General features: G+C 40.9%; 2 protein-coding genes and 1 long non-coding RNA gene across 3 annotated transcripts; all 3 read right to left on the bottom strand.

Annotated features, from left to right (window-relative positions):
- Window positions 1–389: 389 nt before the first annotated feature.
- On the bottom strand, window positions 390–2355 carry LOC124125552. The gene is made up of 2 exons (XR_006859651.2): window positions 2095–2355; window positions 390–1073 (listed from the first exon to the last, which is right to left on the bottom strand). It is a non-coding gene; the product is annotated as an uncharacterized LOC124125552 (long non-coding RNA).
- A 165-nt stretch (window positions 2356–2520) lies between these two features.
- Window positions 2521–4970, bottom strand: LOC124125547 (ankyrin-3-like). The gene is made up of 3 exons (XM_048389818.1): window positions 3120–4970; window positions 2749–2963; window positions 2521–2542 (listed from the first exon to the last, which is right to left on the bottom strand). The coding sequence occupies exons 1-3, from the start codon at window positions 4968–4970 to the stop codon at window positions 2521–2523; spliced, it is 2088 nt and encodes a 695-aa protein (XP_048245775.1).
- LOC124125553 lies at window positions 4684–10542 on the bottom strand. Its single transcript, XM_046488881.2, has 7 exons — window positions 10332–10542; window positions 8510–9579; window positions 7716–7850; window positions 7047–7204; window positions 6339–6456; window positions 5919–6237; window positions 4684–5794 (listed from the first exon to the last, which is right to left on the bottom strand). Exons 1-7 carry the CDS (start codon window positions 10510–10512, stop codon window positions 5001–5003), a joined length of 2775 nt encoding a protein of 924 aa, XP_046344837.2. The 5' UTR covers window positions 10513–10542; the 3' UTR covers window positions 4684–5000.
- Window positions 10543–17793: the final 7251 nt, after the last annotated feature.

Here is a 17793-nt window from a genome sequence, read left to right as displayed (position 1 = left end):
TGGCCCAGTCGTCTAAGGCGCCGCGATTCGCTGTGCAGAGCTGCGTCCCTTGGGCACGCCAGAGACCTATGATTGTTGGTTCGAATCCAGGTTCGCCCAGTTTATGTTTCTAGGTTTGTCAGCACCATACCCGTGCTCTTGGGTTTCACCAAAGTGGTAAACGTCTGAGACCTCCATCACTTCGGGCTTTCCTCCCACATTAAGCTGACACGCCGTGATATTACTGGAATACTGTTAACAGCAGCGTTAAATCCAACTCACACACTCACTCAATTCAACTTAAAACAATGCCCCAGGAAAGTTCGGTACACACTGAAATGTGCATATGTCCAGTTAGGAACATTTGAAAGAATCTATTAAGCAACATAAAGGATTTTTTCGTCATGAAGTTAGCTTAGTCCTAGCATTTGTAGAGTAAAATGTTTGTTTTTTATGGAATTGATATGCTTACCGAAACATCAATGCTACATCGACACAAATGACAAATAGCTCGTTATTTTCTGCAAACCAAATTCGGTCGACTAACCCCTAATGGAGGTTGTAAAACTGTATATGAATACTGTAACACTGGACACCATAATAACAATGATAACTCCTTTCTAGACCACTTTTAGAGCTGCTGCAGCTCTATCTTTTCCCCAGACTCAGTGTAGTGAATGATAACATTCTCAGAATTACTAGTGGCATCTGAACTAGGCAATTTGTCACCAACTACTGGAGCATGGACATAGGTGGGAACATGACTTGAGTTTCCATATATGGCTTCTGATCTTTGATTGGGTGAACGTATCTCCATGCGTGCAGGATCTGTATGGAGGTTGTTAACATTTCCGTCTATATGATATGGTTGGGATGACTGCAAGGCGACGTATCTCTCTTCCATAACACTTTGTCTGTCTGTGGAAACTGCTTGTCCCAGTTGACTCGGAACATAAACCCCTGGCAATTCTACTGATGTGTGGTTCACGGGGCACGTTGATGTTAGTGGTGTGGATGTAAGCAAACCGCCATTGTTATAGCTTCCGTGTGGAATTGACGATGATTTCATAAGAAACTGGCCATCGGTTGTCACCCTGAAACAATATCACATGCACTTGACATAACATTTCAGATAAAATAGGACTTAATCAAAATAGTGATGCTATTGTGACATATAATACAAAATCAAGATGTAAAAGCCTCCAGCGCTTACGAATTCGTATCTAATGAAAAAGACTCCAAACTAAATGGAAGCCCCATATACTCATGAACGTAAACCACTGAATCATTCAATATTATACACAGTGAAGCCTAATTAATTTCAAATATTGGTTAACATAATTTCAGTGTTTTTGCAAAGTCCCCACTGACATATGTAGCCCATGGAAAATAAGGTTTCACTTGGAACAAATAGCAATAGAGTTCATTTCACCACAATGCATTTCTACAAGGTCCCCAAAACAACATACTTAAAGTTCCAAGCAATCCCAGTTTGGGAAATATGTCTAATTTACATAATCCAATATGGCAACCAACTGTCAATAGTATTTTCCTTATTTCAGATGAGGTTCAATGTTTTGATGAAAAACAGCTTGTGTTGTGTTGCAAAATAGCCATATTATGTTTGTAAAAATATATTCATAACTATTGATCGTTTTCGACTATTGACAAATCTACAAAACATCAAGATGGCCGGCAATTTCAAGATGGCCGACACATTTCCTAAATATGAGTTTAGAATGTTGAAGCTTTTATATCTGAAACAGTGTGCTGGGACTAATATGCATAAAACTTGTCACACTAACTGACTGGCCCAAAATTCCAATATGACCTCCAAGACATGGACAGACATGGAATATCAATACACTGTTGGTCTCTCATGACATATTTGATTTATTGATTTGGGACTTTTAGAATGTTCTTTGGGGGGCCTTGTAGAAATGCTCTGTCCGTATTCTTAGATAAATGATAGATATTTTGATAAATGTCTGATGGTACTGTCCTCTTCGAGGTCTCATATGGTTTCGTGAGATTTCAAAACTGTTCTGCAAAACAGCGTATACAATATATGTGTTTGGGCTGTCAACTCAAGCATGATTTCCACATTGCTCTCACCTATCTTTAAGTGTACCATGGTTGGTTGTCAGGTCATGTAAAGTTGTTGCCTCAGTTATAATCCTTGAAATATCATCGTAATGTTGTGCCTCTGCTTTTTGTAAAGCAGTTTCTTCTTTATCGTCTTTCTCATAAACATTTGCCTTGTTCTGTAATAACACCTCCACAACCTCCCTGTGTCCTTGCAAGGTTGCATCATGTAGAGGTGTGCAGCCTTCCTTATCTTTCTCATCCACATTTGCCTTGTTCTGTAATAACACCTCCACAACCTTCCAATGTCCCTGCTGGGCTGCATCATGTAGAGGTGTGCTCCCTTCCTTATCTTTCTCATCCACATTTGCCTTGTTCTCTAATAACACCTCCACAACCTCCCTATGTCCCTGCCAGGCTGCATCATGTAGAGGTGTGCGGTCTTCCTTATCTTTCTCATCCACACTTGCCTTGTTCTCTAATAACACCTCCACAACCTCCCTATGTCCCTGCCAGGCTGCATCATGTAGAGGTGTGCGGCCTTCCTTATCTTTCTCATCCATATTTGCCTTGTTCTGTAATAACACCTCCACAACCTCCCTGTGTCCCTGGGAGGCTGCACGATGTAGAGGTGTGCGGCCTTCCTTATCTTTCTCATCCATATTTGCCTTGTTCTGTAATAACACCTCCACAACCTCCCTGTGTCCTTGCAAGGTTGCATCATGTAGAGGTGTGCGGCCTTCCTTATCTTTCTCATCCACATTTGCCTTGTTCTGTAATAACACCTCCACAACCTCCCTATGTCCCTGCCAGGCTGCATCATGTAGAGGTGTGCGGCCTTCCTTATCTTTCTCATCCATATTTGCCTTGTTCTGTAATAACACCTCCACAACCTCCCTGTGTCCCTGCCAGGCTGCACGATGTAGAGGTGTGCGGCCTTCCTTATCTTTCTCATCCATATTTGCCTTGTTCTGTAATAACACCTCCACAACCTCCCGATGTCCTTGCCAGGCTGCATCATGTAGAGGTGTGCGGCCTTCCTTATCTTTCTCATCCACATTTGCCTTGTTTTGTAATAACACCTCCACAACCTCCCTATGTCCCTGGTCGGCTGCGAGATGTAGAGGTGTGCTGCCGCCTTGATGTTTCTCATCCACATTTGCCTTGTTCTGTAATAACATCTCCACAAGCTCCCTATGTCCATGGTGGGCTGCAAGATGTAGAGGTGTGTTGCCATCATTACGTTGTTCATTCACATTTGTCCTGTTCTGTAATAACACCTCCACAACCTCCCTATGACCGTGGTAGGCTGCAAGATGTAGAGATGTGTTGCCATCATTACTTTTTTCATCCACATTTGTCCTGTTCTGTAATAACACCTCCACAACCTCCCTATGTCCCTGCCAGGCTGCAAGATGTAGAGGTGTGTTGCCATCATTACGTTTTTCATCCACATTTGCCTTGTTCTGTAATAACACCTCAACAACCTCCCTTTGTCCCTGGTAGGCTGCATCATGTAGAGGTGTGCTGCCATCATTACGTTTCACATCCTTATTTGCCTTGTTCTGTAATAACACCTCCACAACCTTCCTATGTCCCTCAAAGGCTGCACGATGTAGAGGTGTGCGGCCTTTCTTATCTTTCTCATCCACATTTGTCTTGTTCTGTAATAACACCTCCACAACCTCCCTATGTCCCTGGTAGGCACCGTCATGTAGAGGTTTGCCGCCATCATTCTGTTTCTCTTTCACATTTGCCTTGTTCTGTAATAACACCTCCACAATCTCCCTTTGTCCCTGCCAGGCTGCACGATGTAGAGGTGTGCCGCCATCATTACGTTTCTCGTCCACATTTGCCTTGTTCTGTAATAACACCTCCACAACCTCCCTTTGTCCCTGGTAGGCTGCATCATGTAGAGGTGTGGGGCCATCATCACGTTTTTCATCCACATTTGCCTTGTTCTGTAATAACACCTCCACAACCTCCCGATGTCCCTGGTCGGCTGCAAGATGTAGAGGTGTGCCGCCATCATCACGTTTGTCATTCACCTTTGCCTTGTTTTGTAATAACACCTCCACAACCTCCCTATATCCTTGCCAGGCTGCAAGGTGTAGAGGTGTGCTGCAATCATTACGTTTCTCATTCACATTTGACTTGTTCTCTAACAACACCTCCACAATTTCCCTATGTCCCTGGTAGGCTGCAAGGTGTAGAGGTGTGCTTCCATCATCACGTTTGTCATTCACCTCAGCCTTGTTCTGTAATAACACCTCTACAACCTCCCTATGTCCCTGCTGGGCTGCAATGTGTAGAGATGTGCTGCCATCATCACGTTTGTCATTCACCTTTGCCTTGTTCTGTAATAACACCTCCACAACCTCCCTATATCCCTGCCAGGATGCAAGATGTAGAGGTGTGCAGCCATCATTATCTTTCACATGAATTATTCCCTTGTTCTGTAATAACATTTTAACAACTTCTGTGTTTCCATATATACATGCCAAATGAAGCCCAGTTTCACCCTTCTTGTTTTGCTCACCAATGTCCACTAGTTCCTGTAACAGATAGCTTACAAAGCTAACATTTCCAACTGCACATGCGTAATGTAAAGGTGTTGATCCTTCAGGGTCTGTTATATTGACATTCAGTTTTCCCATTTTCGTAATTGTATCCATGGTATCTTTGCCCTTTAGGCACAAGTATGCAAAATGTACATATGTATTTTGGGGGGTATTTTTTTTCTTGTTCATCTTTATCAAATAACACAATCTGGAAGCCACTGCAAAAAACCCACCCATACAGGCAATGTCCAAAAGTGAACATTTACCAAACTTGACTCCCAGATCATCTACAACTGCCAACTGCAGTTTGATGATAAGAGGTCTTGGGAGTTCGGGTAGCGTCATACACAGCGTATCCAACTTCCAGTTATTTTTTTAACACAAGTACTCGAAGTTGGCCAAACTACTCCCAAAGCAACTTCCAAACAAAGCTTCCTGTCTGTTCTTTACCTCAAACTGAACACTGTTCAATGCTTTCTTCAGCAAATTCGAGTTGTCTGTGATGCTCGCCCAAAACAGAAAGGAATATCCATATATAATGTCATTTTTTGACAATACTTTCAACAGTTCAGATCTGTCCTTGTTCAGATTATGCAAGAGATTCTCCCAAACCATATCAACCAATGCCTCTACCTGGAATACGGAATGCATGCACACAAAGGCAAACTTTCTTCCATACACAGCTGTAGCAAACCGCTTCGCTACAATATGCAGATCTTCATGTTTCAATTCGATTTTAAAAGGCACATCTAGTTGTTCCTCTTCGGTTGGATCCCCGCTAGATGTCACATAACGAAATATGAACTCGAGATCCATCCTTTCAACCAACTGTCTCACATCACGTAGCAGTATTTCTCTTAGCTTTATTGCTACTTCATGATTTCTTATTCTATATGAGCCTGCTTCATGATGGAGACAGCATCCCGCCAATTGGGATAAAATAGGTTTCATCATATTTTCAGTGTATTCTTCTTCATTGATGTCAAAAGCCTTGAGTGCCCAAACAATATATTTTTTGTAGGTTTCTCTTTCCACGCGAGTCCCTGTGTCAGACCCTGCCCATAGCATCCTCTCCTCCAGGTTATTCTCCGCCAAAGCAACCACTAACAAGCATGCCATCTTCTGCTTATGCAACAGGTGCTGATCCAAACATGGATAGTCCTCTGTATCTGTGAAAACAAATAACGTTTGTAAGAAAGCAGTGTACAACATTGCACATGTAGATCTAAAGTATAATACCTTGCGTAACGCCTTACAATTACGTAACAAAGTAATGATCTCCAGAATGCATACTTTCATCACTGGCGACAGCACAGTCGGTTCCTTCATGTGATTCATGTCCATCCTCTTCAGGAATAGTTGGACCTCCTTGTTCTGTTGTCATTGTACAGCTATTTTCCAGTACATCTCTTGTCTCCAGCGTTACAGTTTGAATTTCGTTTCTGACATTACCCTGTCCATCAACTGCCATCATGTGATTTCCTCCACCTTGCATATCTCCCTTGTCCTTGGCATACTGTAGTATCCTCTGAAGCACATACAGCCTGTATTTCTCAACGTGACAGTTCCTCATGATGCCTGGAGACTTCTCCGACAAAATTGCATCAGCAGCCTGAGAATATGAAAGTTAGAAATGAAAAGGTATCTTTCATACGTGGTTATTGAGACACATGTTGCCTTTCATATAAAAAACATAGCTTCAAACCAACCTACCATCAGAACGAATATCCCACAGCTGTGTCCATCAGACTGTTCTATCACTGGGTACTGTTTCTTCATCCATGACTTGCTCCCTTCCTTAGGCGTAGATTTCAAGTGGTTTACAAAGAGCCTGAGGAATACATGTATATTACTCGATGGCCATAACATCTTCAACTCATGTGGACTGGTGTTAAAGTAAAGGTAGAGCAGAAGGTAAATACAGCAGTGCCTAAAATATCCGGTCCTGGCATTTCTGATGTTCTCTCCTGCTTTATCCATCATTAGGTTTAATGTTAGCAAATACAGATGTTATGGTTTAAATGAGTGAGTGACATAACTGTATTTATGGCGTTTAAATCATTCACACAGTGTACCCATTTGGGGAACTGAGTAACCCTGTGAACAAGTTGTTCTATATCTTCTACCCAAAAGTAAAAGCTACAAATGTGAGTGTATCGAGAATTTTTCAATGGGTCTTATTTATATTCATGTTTGTTTTTGACAAATCAACATCTCAAATTTGATAGTTTGGTTTTAAAGGATTTGCGTAATGACCAAATAAAAATACATTCTTGATGATTTTTAAATATAATCATGTACTTTTTTAATGTGCAGCCACACGTCCTGTTTTTTTGTATCTACCTCTAGCGTTGTACAAATGGGTCTTCCACATCTAAGGCGGGTTAAGAATTGACCACGCCCACTGTTCTGTCCACCTACCTCCAGTGTTCTACAACTGTGTCCTCCACATCTAAGGCGGGTTTAGAATTGACCACGCCCACTGTACCATCCTTGACATTAGCCACCAGTAGTACCCAATGTTGATTACACGGCATGTTCACTGGCATTAAGATCCATGTGTAGTTTGTCAAATTTTCCTGAAAGTTCACAACAAATGCCTTTCCGGTGTACAATCAATATATCCAGAAACACGTGCTTCACATAAGATGGATATGGTGTAGTAACAGAGATATAAGTGAATTGGTATCATGAACTTGGTACTGAGAACTTCTAAGGAACTCTCTCTGACAACCAGATTTTCACTTCGTCCCAATAATATGTACTAAGATGAATATGTTCATGTGCAATATCTGCTTTTGTAACTGCATATTGAAAACGAATAGCATTATGATCAATGGGGCTACTGGCTTTTACTCAATCTAAACCCATTGCAGGACATGAATCTTTCATGTGCACAATTGCAAGTGGCAATTACTATCATACTGAATACGCAATCATGGCATAGAAGAATCATATGTTATCACAAGAAATATACAATTACTACAAAGTATCCTCCGAGTCTTGCCCTTGTTCTTGGTAGGGTTGACATGCAATTGTACACTCGGAATGACAGAATCATAAGAAATATAAAAATCTCATGTCACTCACATCTTTCCCCCTTATTCTGTCTGTGTACTGTCCTGCCTCCCACAGAAGGATAGTCTCTGTAGGCAGCACCAGGCAGTGGAAGCTGACACGGGAACACCACGCTCTCTCCAGGAGGTGCAGGTATGTGTCCATGATCTGGACAGGTAAGAGTTCATTTATTAGAATATTTATTATACTGTTTAATCCCCCAATGCTTTCGCTTTAAAGGGAACGCTTGTAATTTCAAATCAAAGCAGGATCCGCTGCACATCAAATATCCATCATGAAGGGAATATCTCGGCTGTTAGCAATGACTGACAATTGAACTGATGATTTAATAGATTTTGTGCACAATGCCCATTGCAGGTAAGTAGTGTTATCATTGCAGAATCGAGATGCATGGCAATGAGTTGATAATTAGCACTATTATATTAATTGATAGTTAACTAATACTGGTGTAAAAAGAAGAAACCGTCAAACGTTGCTGTATTAATCTTAAGATGGGGGCTCAGTGGTCCAAGACGCCGCATTTCGCTTTGCAGATTCACCATGGGAATCAACAAAGTAGTAAACGTCTACGATATGCATCACTTTGGAATTTCTTCATAATTTAATCAAAGTCATCATGACACTACTGTTCAAAGAGGCGCTTAACCAAACTCACGCTCTAGCTTGCTTACCTCAAGGCACTATCAATGAGTATCACGTGACTGAACCACTCACCACCCTCACGCCCCAATTTTTTTTATTTTCTTAGATGATTAACTACGCATGTAGTTTGTGTGATTGTGTAATAGAGCAGATGGACTACTTACTTCATCTGTCAGCCACTCGTTGGTTTCCAGGCGAGACAGAATATCTCCTCTGATGGTGTAGCAGCCAACTGTGTATGTACAGTCACGTGACAGGGGGACGTCCTCTTGTACATGCTGCAGGTGTGAAGGAGGATCCTTCAGTGTTTTCAAAAAGTCCTGTACTTCAGTCCTGGTATGGCATGCTCCAACAAGCACTGCTGCGATGAGGTTTATGTAAACTGACCGGTCTTGGTTCAAGCTCAGCACGTCAGTATTTACAGAACATTTAACCCAGTTCCTTGCTTTTATTGCATCTAGATTCCAGTTCTTGTCGACCTCTTCAATGAGTGACAAGCACGGATTGCCTTTGTTGGTACAGTCCTTGTTCCAGAACCTTGATAAAGATAAAACCTGTTGCACGACCTTGATCACATCACGATTTCTTTCAACGCCATCAAGAAATGTGTACAGATAAGCGTAGGGTGTGTTAGTGACACAGGTTACAACTGTGTTGTCATTGTCAACTTGAGGCTGCCAACGGGGTTTTTTGACAGGGGAGCCTGACGTTGTACCCAAATATTCAATGTCATCATCACTTCTATGATCTCCTGTCCTGCTGCGTTTCTGATTTGTGTCATGATCATTCTTTGTTTCAGTCTCTGACACCTTTGCTTCATTCAATGTTACACCTAGAATAGTGTTTGATTTACCGTTGTCTTCCAATTCTGTCGGTGATGAATGATCTTCAGGGTCCAGGTTGGAGTTAGTGTTCTCCGTGACCCCCGACTGCACAGCTCCACCAGTTGATTCAACTTTCCTACATTTACTGTCACCTGAGGTATTAACTGTCTGTTGACCACGCTTCTTGCGTTGTGGAGCAGGCTGTGCTTGTGTGTGGTCCCCGATATATTGCACTAGGACGTGTTTCAGAGGCTGGTTGTACAGATACGATGCTTCTCTGACAAAGGCCCTTGTTGTCGTCTTGTCCTCGGTGTAAGCCTTGTGGTACTGTTTCACTATGACTGGACTTGAGCCAGGCTGCTTCCGAGTTCCATCACTTCTGAAGTGATATTTGTCATCCTTCCAGATATCTGCAAATAGAAATTAACATCATAACATTGCAAACAATGTTGTAATCCTGAAGATGAACTATCCCTCAAAAAGCTTTGTTTGTTAGTGTGTCACCTGTGATGTAGATGTTAATTAATAAAACTGTGAAAAGTCAATAGTGTAACATCAACCCACCTCAATGCCAAATCAGCTGTAAGGTCATGCATAAATATGTTGTATTAGAGGTTGTGATGATAAATACCATGTCCTTTTTTTCCTTCCCTGAGATGCAACACGATACTTGATTCTTGTTTAGCCCATATTGATTAATCCAACAATGGATTTTCTACAAGTTGACATCAAACAATGTTCATTATTTAAGTACACAATTGTTGTAAAGGGGATGGAAAGAGTGAAAAGAAAAACATAAATAGAACATGTTGCGAAAGAAGTCGTTTTGATAATGATACAGACACATAAACATAATTATTGTAGTCACTTAGTGCACGACTATCACTTGTCAACAATATTAGCGAACATAAAACCGGTTATCACAGGGCTGTACAAGGAAGCTGATACCAGGGCAGGGTGACCCCGACGTCAAGCAGACTATTACTAATAACGTACATGTATATGAATGTGGCTTTGAGGACATTGGTCATGTGTACTTAACAACCCCAATGAATTCAAATTGTGTAATAAATAATATCAGCTTTCCATGAAATATTAACATTGTTCATATGTATTAATCCCTGACTCATGGTAATATTAAGCCTGAACACAGCTGCCTCACCTTCTCTCATTCCCGAGGTTATCTTATAGAGGTACACCTCCCCTCCATGGGGTGTGGCGGGGGCATTCTGGATGGCCTTGCTCTCATCTGGACTCCTCAGAATGTTAACAATTTCCTCCACTTTAAGGGCTGAGGTTCTCCCTGTCAGGTAAGGCTCGGGTGGTTTCGGATTAGGCGCCATTTTGTAAAGTTATTAATAGTCACATGAGTCACACAGGTGTGATAAATAATCGGTTGTTCACTTGAACCTGTAGATGACAAAAGGTTATATGCTGAACTACACCCAAGCATGAATATTCATTATGTACCCTGTATTTGTCTACGCATCAGTGTTGGTCTTGTTATAACGGCTCCGGGCTTCAAAAACGTCTCTCCTTGTACCGCAGGGGACGTTCTGTAATTGGTTTGTTGTTCTGTGTGTGGCTTGCGGGGAAAATAAAGCGAGTCTGTCCGGAGAGTGGAAAATAGGTAGTTCGCGCTCCGGCCGCGTTTTACCAAACGACGTTAAATGATGATATTTGTTATTACCCTGCATTATTTCTGCAGTACACTGTGTGACCATATTTCAAGATGAGCATTGTACATGTCCGAGTAACAATCCAAAAAAGCGTCAGTCTTCGTGATCAGGTGAATCCACTTAATATACATACTTTATTGTGGTTTCAAATCAGGTCTTGATCAAAATATAACATAATATTACAAATTTCAATATTGTTGTCTGGCGACATGAGTAGAGAAATGTTACTCAGTTAGAAACCTATTGTTTTCAAAGGTTTCTGATATTGTAACAATGACCTCTGTTGATCTTTATTGCCTGGTTCAACCTATGCTCACTGAGAGAATGAGTGAGTGAGTATGGTTTTACGCCGCTTTTTAGCAATATTCGAGCAATATCACGGCGGGGGACACCAGAAATTGGCTTCACACATTGTACTCCACGTCGCCGAGGATGTTTTTTTAACAATTTTCATAATAACCTGTACCCCAACTTACACAGATAATTATAATTAACAATGTCTTCCTCCATTGAAGTATCCCAGCATTGTCATTGTTCTAAAGTTGAAATTTGGTTGATCTGAGTTTGCTTACTTGAAAAACATTGTATCAACATTGTTTCAACTCCGTTCGATATTGATATCATCCATAACAATTTTGTCTGAGATATTGAAATTGTTTCAATCTGACTTTCAAAAATGAAAAGTAAACTAAAAATCAATATTTCATCAAACATTTCACAGGTTGTTTATGAAATATGTGTTTTTGTTGTTAGTTGGAGTCAATATATTTAGACTCAAGACGTTTTTGACCAAACGATAATGATTAAGTAAGACTCGGAAGGGAACGACTAGTAAAGTTGAATGAAGCCAAGGCAAATTTAGTTGTACCAGATGATTCTGCACCCATGTATTAAGGGGCTAAAACAAGGACTGGTCGGCTCGGAGTCAGTATACTGTTTCTGAGTGGGGTATTCATGTTAAACTGCGGAATGGTATCTCAGTGAACTAGCTCTATAAATCGGCATCAGTCCGGACTAGTACAAGCAGCCACACACACACACGTACATGCACGTCGCTATATAAGTGCAATAATCTTGGACGCGACGTTAAACCAAATTTCACCTCACCTCAAGGTTAATTACCAGATGATTCTGCACCCAGATTCTTCAAGACAAGACATGTGCCATATCCGCTCCAGGAGGATGTTAAAGCTGATCTGGATAGACTTTGAACAGTCTGGTATCATATCCAAGCTTTGATCTCAGTGATTTGGACGCACCCATCGTTCCCATCGTTCAAACATGGGCAGGTCAGACTATGTGGATACTTTATGGTCACTGTGAACCCAGTGCTGCTGACTCATTCAATGGGGAAGGTAGACCTTAATTTTTACGAAGATAGACCTGAAGGGAAGGGAAATTGGGTTTAAGGTCACGTCTAAGTTTAGTACACTTATATAGCGACGTGCACGGACCTTCCGCTCTCCGGATAGATGCTCTATCACTAGACCACAGAAGCGGTCTAGTGATAGGGCCGTGTTGCAGAAGTATTGTTTTAGTGCAGCGTTAGGTGAGTAGAAGGTTATACAGATACAGCAGGGCATGTTAACCCTTTCGTAAGGACCTGGTGTCATACCTGATTAATTTTGTCTCTGATCATGTGCGCAATTTTGCATTTACACGCTGTGGAACCTGTTTCGGCACATAAGAGAGACTTGGCTCAGAAGATTTGAATTAAAAGGTAAGTGGGTAAATAGAGGTGGGTGACAGGGTGGACAGGGTTGACCAGATGGATGTAGATCTCGTTCGTTCGTTCGTTTGTTGTTTAACGCCACACTCAGCAATATTCCAGTTTATAACGGCGGTCTGTAAACAATCGCGTTATGTAGCCAAGTATCTACGTAGTTTACACTTGGGAAACTCTAAAACGTTGAAATAGCGAGTAACCATACTGGATTCAATGAGTTTCCTGGACTTAATATGCAGCAGTAGTATCTTAGCTGAACCGTAAACAGTATTGCAATCAATTATTTTCTTGTGGATGTTTACTTCTTTGAGTCAGTTGTTAAATGTCATTTTCACCTTCCCACACACAATGACATGCAGCCCTAAACACTCTTAGGACGTTTTCGCCCACTAAATGATATTGCGAAATGAATTAAATGCCATGTGCAGAAGCTGTTAATCTTGTCAGTTACACCTCCCCGGGAAGGATACTGCATGCACACTGCTGTCACATACATCAACCAAACAACATAGCTGCCGGAAAGGTTCAGCTTAATATTGTCCACATATGACGCCTTTACATTGTGTATGGCTTCGCAGGCCCCGTTTTCCTAAGCGATCTTAGCGCTACGACTGTCGTAGGTCTATGCTAAAGTGTGGGAGTTACGGTCGCCCTGGTGCTACGATCGCTTTGTATGAATGACGGGTGCTACCGGTAGGACAGGACATGTGCACCCTTTCCTCGAACACCTGGTGTCATCATTGATTTTCAGTGGTACATTCATATATTTATTTATTCTCGTGCATTGACAATTATATATTGTGGAACGGCGAAGGGACCTTCGATCTTAACCTCAATCGGTGTCACGGTGTACGAAAACCACTTGAGTGTGACATCATAACTCCAACGAACCTTTTGCCAGTCACTGCTACAATGTATATACGCCGGTATGTGCATCCATGTAGTGACATATATTTATAGCCTTGCAAGGTTGACGTTTGTCGCATTTTCGGACCTAGATCGGTTCAAACACTGTACCGTGGTTGTCAAAGGAGCATGTGCAGTTCGTGATCAGGTGTTACGTATTAGTTTCATCAAGGAACGGCTGTAAGCCAAATCCTTAATAGAGCTTTGACTGCTCCACATTAACTACCGACTGTTTGAGTATGCTTGCATTGAAAAAAAGCACCTTATTTATTCTGTATTAGAATAGTATCGTTATGCGTACGGGTGTGTTTTTCCTCATTATCTTATTTGATACATTTGCATCATCAATTTATTCCTGATTTCAAATACAAACTTTTGACAAATTTACCATAGCCTTCACACAATGTAATCCCCACTAAACTTCCTTTACATAAAGGGCGATAACACAGTAAGACACCATACGCTGGGCTCGCATATATCTATTACACAGCGTTAGGCTGGCTAGACTGTCAGGTCACATCACCACAATCTCTGATGACTCTTACATCATTTGAGGCCTACATTCTGTGTAGTGGAAACTCGAGTTTGACACTATGTGTACACTATTGGTTCGATCGTATTAGTTGTGCGACAGGGAAAATCCCTATTTATAGACAGGCGGACGATATCTCTCCTGGCGAAGTCAAGTGTGTAGTGAATGAATATGTCAATTCCTGACACACGATTTTTCGGGGGATAAAGAACGTGTGCTGAGAACAACAGGCAAATGTTTTCATGAGTTGATGAAAGCAACACGCTCAAAGTAAACAAATAGATCATTTAATAAAACAGATATATTATTAATTATAGAAATTAAGTGCCAATATCATTACATATCCGGATGCCCCTTTACCTACACGTACACTCTATAACCGCTTGGCTACCCACCGCCCCAGTATCAATGCACACGATGTGCATACTGATGATTCAATTCAAACCAACCAGTCGTTTAATGCACCTGGACTAGAAAGCAGGCCCAGTGAATGAAACACTTATTTACACCGTCATTGCTATTTAACCCCCACACACCCCAAGATTGAAATGGTTTATGAAATCCGAAAACCTGCGGTCCGAGAGCTGGAACAAGATTGTCACCTGTGCCTCACAGGTCCTACAACAATTCCCGTACAGCAAGCAGGGGGAATCCCCTTTCCCTATTCATATGTGTTTAATGTAGTTGTGTTAAGTTGTCATATTGTCGCGGCGACTGAGGGATACACATGTATGTTTCATTTTCTCACTAGACGTCGTAGATACAGGCAGCATGGGTAATATTGTTTCATACTGGTCAAGATTCAGATATCAGGTAATATTCCCTTCACGTATTTTCTTAACAATTAATGAATATGTACACGTGCAATTGCGACTTTATGTTTATTTATGCATACTAGTGAATGTAACATTACCCTACTTCTTGTGACGCTACAGTTCTCAATCGTGGTTTAAAACTGGTTTAAAGTTTACAATATGCGGGATCCAAGCGTCACCAGGAATATGCCTCATTGTGTTCATTTTGATTCCAGAAAATGTTCAAGACAGACGACCACATGACCTGCTATTCTTGTAGGTACAACACCCTGGAACCAAGCATATGCTGTGAATGAAGAGAGGCTGAATATCCCTGTATCTGAAAGAGATCTCAGCCTTGTTGCAAGTCACATTGGGATAGGGTTTGAGTGTGTCGGCATCGAACTTGGACTTACTCTCGTGGTTATCGAACAAGTCACGTTTGCACATCCATGTTCACTGTACATGCAGGTTGTACACATGCTTACGAAGTGGAAGGAGAAGAATGGAAGATCTGCCACCAGCCTGGTCCTCGTCAGAGCATTTCGGAGATGCAACGAGAAATGTACGATTGAGCGGGAAGACATTCTGAACATTCTTCAGGGATCGTCCACTATGTCAGGTTAATAAAGTGCTGCTCTGAACACCCTTCTCAAGTACAGTTATCACTGATTTATTGATTGGGAGGATATTCTCAACACCCTTCGGGGACTAACATCTATTTCTGCGTAGCCATGCACCTGCATGTACGAATCACATTTAGAGGAAACATCCGCTTTGAAATATCGAGTCGCAATACTAGATTCACTGAGGTTTCTGTGCACAATTTGGGATCATGACTGAACTGAATGATTTTTGCTTCCTCGTGCAAGTTGCGCACTGAACACTCATCATATGTACAGTTATCATTAATTTGCCGTATATAATACATTGTGATTGTATTTGTATGTTAATAAACTGCTATGATGTCCTTTGTAAGAACTGGTCATTCTGCCTCTTGTGATATTCGCGGAACAGTGACCGAGGGATAACAAGCTGTGCTCTAAACGTCATCCGTAGTCCGAAAATCCGGAAACATAATTGCCTCTCACATAACATATGTCCCGACTGTATTAAGGATTGAAAATTCTAAATATTTTTAGAATGTAATTTCAAGGGTACTGTCTATCTGTTTATTCTGATTTTGAACACTATTACAAGGTTTGCCGGTTGTAGAATTGTTTTTGATTCATTAAGGACGCCATTATTTTCTGACTTTATATATTAGCTCTATTCTACTTGTAAGGTCATGTTGCTGAGATATATATAGACATAAACATGTTCCTTAAAACATGCTACCTATGTATATGAGCCAGTGCCCAATAAAATATCTAAACAACGCCGAAATATAGCCTGGTAAATAACAATATGCAAAATTTACTATTGGTCTTATGGCTTAATATACAATAAATATTGTTTTAGATATATGAACAATTATTATGCATATGATGCAGTTGCTTGTTTAGATTGATAACAAATGACAACTGTTGCAATTTTTTCAACAGTCGTTATAATGCACAAATCTTATATCACAAAAGCAGGAACTTATGTTACAAAACATTGCCTCGGATATACAATTTATATTATATTTTATTATTTCAATCGAAGGTCATTATTGAACAAATTGTCATGCCTATTTTCTTCTTCGCAAATCTAACAAATAAAAAGAAAAGCGATAACATTATCATGTATTTTTTCATTACTATCACATAGTTATGATACCGAGTGTCAGCGTAAAGATGAGCGTGTCCTGTCCCACTGGTTGCACCGTCTGAAACACATGCAAGAGAAAAGCCAGTGTTATCCAGTGCGAACAGACACGGGCTCATATAGTCAAAATCGGAAACTGCATCGCACGTCATTTTTGCCACTGATGCTTCAAATTTGGAAATGTTCTCTTCACCTACCGTAAAACGTAAAACACGTTAGCATGTGGACTGAGAATGATGACGGAAGGGATTGACGTCAAGACGAAGTATGTGTTGATACAGATGTTCTCTCATCTCTACACTACAGAAACATATTTGTATTGGTGATAAAACTAGTGGGTCCAACAATTCGATTTTATGTGTCTAATATTCAACAATATCCCCTCTTACATTTTATAACTTTAATAGGACTAAGTCTTTCAAATAAGGTTGCACCATCAAAGGCCTGTTCAAGTCATTTCAAACATTTTATTGTAGACATTCAGAGGATTTTATCAAACATAACACGCTGTTTGTCAACATCATGCGCGATGATCTGACATGCCATGACATTACAGGGACGTTTTACTCCTCCTAACTTAATGGCACTCATTTGAATCGATGGGATGGTCACGATTGCTCATGATAATGATCACTGGTCTAGAAACGATTATGTTCAGGCCAACGTCGTGGCAGGAACATTGCACACTTACTTTAGTAAATTTGTGGGAGTGGTGGGCCGCCCAAGTAGAGCAGAACATGTTCAACATTTTCTCGAAAACCTGGTGTCATCATTGCTTTTCAGTAGTATTACACTGCATCGAGACAATCGCAATATCTTTATATCGATTTTGAAAATCCGAAAATCCGTTGATCCTTGCTGGAAGCGAACATGAACGATAGAGAAGTAGTAGTTTCATATTGTGGTGGGGGATTCCGGAATTTGCTCACGTGAAGCTGCCAGTTCTCGATTCAGTCCGATCATTTCAGGTGAGTGTGAGATACAGATAGCATGGGGAATATTCTGTCGTGCACCTCAGGAATTCAATATCAGGTACTGTACGTCTAAACGATTTTCTAGTATATATGATAAATGTGCAATTTGTAATACTCAGCACTCGACCCTCAGAGTATAGCATTCTAAATGCATCATACTGGGTGTTATTTAACAGTGATTGACCAAATTCTTTGATATTCTCATTGACTATGTCAGTGATAGTCAGCAGCCCAGTAAGGTGTTCATCATTTGAATGTCAACAT

Source organism: Haliotis rufescens, unplaced genomic scaffold (genome assembly GCF_023055435.1).
Source record: "Haliotis rufescens isolate VD_foot unplaced genomic scaffold, xgHalRufe1.0.p SCAF_8, whole genome shotgun sequence".
NCBI classification, from domain to species: domain Eukaryota; kingdom Metazoa; phylum Mollusca; class Gastropoda; order Lepetellida; family Haliotidae; genus Haliotis; species Haliotis rufescens.
The sequence above is the reverse complement of the archived record's forward strand: the minus strand, read 5'-3'. Positions and strand labels throughout refer to the sequence as shown.

Bases quoted from the DNA above. Each gene is read 5' to 3' on its own strand.
- LOC124125553 (XM_046488881.2), bottom strand. From the start codon at position 10,512: ATGGCGCCTAATCCGAAACCACCCGAGCCTTACCTGACAGGGAGAACC. The intron at 7,851-8,509 runs GTAAGTAGTCCA...TTACCTGTCCAG, and splicing joins ACGAGTGGCTGACAGATGAA to ATCATGGACACATACCTGCA. The intron at 6,238-6,338 runs GTAGGTTGGTTT...TCATATTCTCAG, and splicing joins GTGGGATATTCGTTCTGATG to GCTGCTGATGCAATTTTGTC.
- LOC124125547 (XM_048389818.1), bottom strand. From the start codon at position 4,970: ATGACGCTACCCGAACTCCCAAGACCTCTTATCATCAAACTGCAGTTG. The intron at 2,964-3,119 runs GATGAGAAAGAT...TGGCAGGGACAC, and splicing joins TACAAAACAAGGCAAATGTG to AGGGAGGTTGTGGAGGTGTT. The intron at 2,543-2,748 runs GTTATTACAGAA...AGGTGTTATTAG, and splicing joins CACAGGGAGGTTGTGGAGGT to AGAACAAGGCAAGTGTGGAT.